Source organism: Cuculus canorus, chromosome 34 (genome assembly GCF_017976375.1).
Source record: "Cuculus canorus isolate bCucCan1 chromosome 34, bCucCan1.pri, whole genome shotgun sequence".
NCBI classification, from domain to species: domain Eukaryota; kingdom Metazoa; phylum Chordata; class Aves; order Cuculiformes; family Cuculidae; genus Cuculus; species Cuculus canorus.
The window spans coordinates 127,360-131,520 of NC_071434.1; the positions used below are offsets into that span (position 1 = coordinate 127,360).

Consider the following 4,161-nt stretch of genomic DNA (forward strand, 5'->3'; position numbering starts at 1 on the left):
CATGCGCGGTTCCTTCGCGGCGACGCAGCGCGGTGAGCCCCCCGCCCCGCACTGGGCCCAGTTCCTTCCTTAGACTGGGCTCACTGCCCTCCCACCATCCCCAAACTGGGACCAGTCTCTCCTTCCCCCTCTCAAACTAGTCCCAGTAAGCCCCCCGGACTGGGACCAGTGTCGCCTGTGCTGCTTCCAGCACCTATACTGGTCCCAGTAACCTCCCCAGAGTGAGGCCAGTATCCCCTGTGCTGCTCCCAGCATCCATACTGGTCCCAGTAACCCCCCCCCGACTAGTCCCGCTATCCGCTGTGCTGCTCCCAGCACCCATACTGGTACCAATAACCTCCCCAGACTGGTCCTATTCACCCCCTCAGTAGCTGTCAGCACCCCTGTACTGGTCCCGGCACTGATACTGGTCCCAGTAACCCCACAGTGCTCCCAGCATGCTGTACTGGTCCTGGCTTACTGCTGGTCCCAGTACCCCCCACACCCTCCCAGTAGCCCCCAGTATCTTTTCAGCACCCTCCTAGTGCTCCTAGCACTCTTTCTCCCAATCCTCTCCCAGTAGCCCCCAGTCCCTTCCCAGTCCCCCATACTCCCCCCATCACCCTCCCAGAAGACCCCAACCCCCCTCCCAGTCCCTTCCCAGTAGCTCCCAGTTCAGGCAATGGGCCGGGGGCGGCTAGTGGGGGGCTGTGCTTGGCTACTGGGGGGGCTGGCGCTGCTGCAGACCCTTTACCTGCGAGCCCTGCCCCCCCCTCGCCCCCCCCTCACCCATCGCCACCCCCCCCCACGCTTGTCCCCCCTCCGGGGGGTTCTGGACACCTCGGGGACCTTTCGGGTCTACCGGGACGTTTTGGGGACCCCCCCTCCTTGGGACCCCCCTGAATTAGTCTTGGCCACCCATGGGACTCCAGGACGGGTGGCAGAGACATTGGGGGGGGCCCTGGGGGGGTTGTGGGGGGGACCGCTCTCGGTAGCTGTTTTTGGGGTCCCCCAAAAGGGCTTAGAAGAGCTTTTAGCAGTTTTGGGGGGGCCCTGCCGGGGATTCCGGTCTCGTTTGCGTTTACACGTGGTGGTGGGGGCCGCTGCGCCCCCCCTTCCCATTGCACCCCCTGGACCCCCAACCCCGGGGCGATGTCGGGGGGCCCTGAAGCGCCTGGCAGCTGCCGACCCCCCCAGTTACACTTTGGGGGTGCCCTATCCGGGGAACCTGTTAAGGAACGTGGCATGGGAGGGGGTGGCTGGGGAAAGGAGAGGGGGCCCAAAAAATAGAGGTTTGGCCCTCCCCAAAATTGGGGGACACTTCGTGCTGCTGGTGGACGCTGATGTGGTGCCCAGCCGGGGGCTGTGGGAGGGGTTCCTCAAGCTGGTACGGGGAGGAGGGGCCAAGCTGGGACCCCCAATTTGGAGGGCTGGGAAGGGGGTAGGGGACCCCCAAGTTATGGGGGTAGAGGAGGGCTTGGAGGACCCCAAATCTTTGGGGGCTAAAGGTTCTTGGGGGGCTCCAGGGAGCTTGGGGAACCCCAAAGCTTTGGGGGCTCCAGGGGTCTTGGGAGACCCCAATGCCCTGGGGGCTGCAGGGGTTTTGGGGACTCCTGGTCGCCCTGGTGGCCTCAGGGTCCCCCGAGCCTTGGACACTCACCATGTCCCAGGTGTCCCCAATGTCCCAAGTGTCCCCGGTGACCCTGGGGTGCTCAACGCCTTAGAGGTCCCCAACATCCTAGCTGTCCCCAATGTTCCAGGTGTCTCCAGCACCTTGGAAGTCCCCAAGGCCCTCCATGATCTGGGTGTGCCAAATGCCCCAGAGGTCCCCAACACCCTGAAGGACCCCAACGCTCTGGAAGTCCCCAGGGGCTTCCATGATCCAGGTGTCCCAAATGCCCTGGAGGTCCCCAGTGCTTTGAAGGACCTTAATGCCTTGAAGGACCCCAATACCCCAGATGCCACCACATCCTGGGACCAGGTAGTGTTTGTGCTGCCAGCCTTCGAGGTCCGCATGGGGACACGGCTTCCAGGGACGAAGGCTGAGCTTCTCCAGTTGTGGGGCAGAGGGGATGCCCGGCCCTTCTATGGGGCGCTGTGTCCCCGATGCCAAGCACCCACTGACTACAGGCGCTGGTGGGCGCTGCCACCCAGTTCCCACCTGCGTGTGGCCTACGAGACCCCATGGCGGGACCCTTGGGAGCCGTTCTACGTGGGGCCGGCCCACCACGTGCCACCCTTCGATGAGCGCTTCCTCCAGTATGGCTTCAACCGCATCAGCCAGGTGCCGTGGGGTTGCTGGAGGGCGTTGAGGTGGCCATGGAGACCATGGGATGGCCATGGTGGCCATGGGATGTTGAGGGTGCTGTGGGGTGGCCAGTGGTGACCATAGGGGTTGGGGAGGGCTGTGGGTGACTTGGGACGTCCATAGTGACCTGAGGGTGCTGTAGGGTATCTATAGGTGCTATAGAGGGTCTGTGGGTGCTATGAGGGGTCCAGGGGTGCTATAGAGGGTCTATGGGTGCTGTGGGGGTCTATGGGTGCTACTGGGGGAGTCTATGCTTGCTGTTGGGGTTCTATGGCTGCTATGGGGTTCTATGGGTGCTATAGAGGGTCTAGGGCTGCTATATGGGTCTAAGGGTGCTATGGGGATCTGTAGGTGCTATAGAGCATTTATGTGTACTGTAGAGGGTCTATGGGTGCTATGGGGGTTCTGTGGGTGCTATGGGGGTTCTGTGGGTGCTATGAGGGGTCTGTGGGTGCTGGGGGGAGCCTATGGGTGCCAGGGGGGTCTTGCTTTTGGGGTTCTGTGGCTGCTATGGGGCTCTATGGGTCCTATAGAGGGACTGTGGGGACCTCTTGGTGTTATGGGGAGTCTGTGAGTGCTATGGGGTTGTTGAGGGGTGCTGTAGGTGCCATGGGTGCCAACACCCCCCCAGGCCTGCGAGCTGCACATGGCCGGCTTCCGCTTCTTGGTGCTGGATGAAGCCTTCGTTGTCCATCGTGGCTTCAAGGAGGCCGGTGGCTTCCACGCAGGGCGAGAGGCTGAGCTGAACCGCAACCGGCAGCTCTTCCGGCAATTCCGCACCGAGCTGCGCCAGCGCTATCCCGACTCATCCCGCCACTGCTGACTGGACATTGGGTCCCCTCCACCCAAACACTCTGATCATCTCCACCCAGACACCTAGGTCCCTTCGACATTGAACATTTGAGGCCCTTCAGCATCAGACACTTGGGTTCTCTCCTCTTGGGTCTCTTTGGCTTTGGACACTTGGATCCTCTCCACCTGGACACCGGGATCCCTTTGGCTTTGGACACTTGGGTCTCTTCAGCATTGGACATTTGGATCCTCTCTGCCTGCGTGTCTGGGTCCCTTCACCTTTGGACACTTGAATCATCTCCAACTGGACACCTGGGTCCCCCCAGATGCTTGGATCCCCTGTGCCTTAGTGCCCATGGGTATCACCCCAGTGAAGATGGCCACCTACCCACAATGCACTGTGCAGGTGATGTCAGTGAGGTTCTTCTGGTTGCCCTGGTGTTTGGTGAGGGATGTCAGGAGCAGCTGCCTCCAGCTTAGACTGCTATAGACCAGTCTGTAAGGGATGTTCTGCGTAACACCTATCGTTGTGTGTGTACAGATAGGGGTAAATCATATATTTGATGGATTTATAGAGTCCCACGATTTTATTATAGAATCATAGAACGGTTTCAATTGGAAGGGACGTCAAAGCCCATCCAGTTCCAACCCCTGCCATGGGCAGGGACACCTCCCACCGCATCAGGTCGCTCCAAGCTTCATCCAACCTGGCCTTAACACATCCAGTGATGGAGATTCAGCAGAACTGCTGCCATTGTGTCACTCAGCTTCATGGTGACTTTTCACTCCAAATCCCCTCACAAACACCCCAAAAGTGCGACTTTCACCCCAAATCCCTTCACAAATGCCACAAAAATGTGACTTTTTAACCCAAATCCCCTCACAAACACCCCAAAAGTGCGACTTTCACCCCAAATCCCTTCACAAATGCCACAAAAATGTGACTTTAACCCAAATCCCCTCACAAACACCCCAAAAGTGTGACTTTCACCCCGAATCCCTTCAGAATCGCTCCTGAAGTGTGACTTCCACTCCAAATACCTTCACAGACACCCCAAAAGTACAACTTTCACCCCAAATCT

The 4,161-nt window shown here is 59.6% G+C and overlaps 1 protein-coding gene across 1 annotated transcript; it reads left to right on the top strand.

Moving 5' to 3' along the window:
* Window positions 1-3,666, top strand: B4GAT1 (beta-1,4-glucuronyltransferase 1). The gene is made up of 2 exons (XM_054052500.1): window positions 1-2,263; window positions 2,919-3,666. The coding sequence occupies exons 1-2, from the start codon at window positions 662-664 to the stop codon at window positions 3,108-3,110; spliced, it is 1,794 nt and encodes a 597-aa protein (XP_053908475.1). The 5' UTR covers window positions 1-661; the 3' UTR covers window positions 3,111-3,666.
* The last annotated feature ends 495 nt before the right edge of the window (window positions 3,667-4,161 follow it).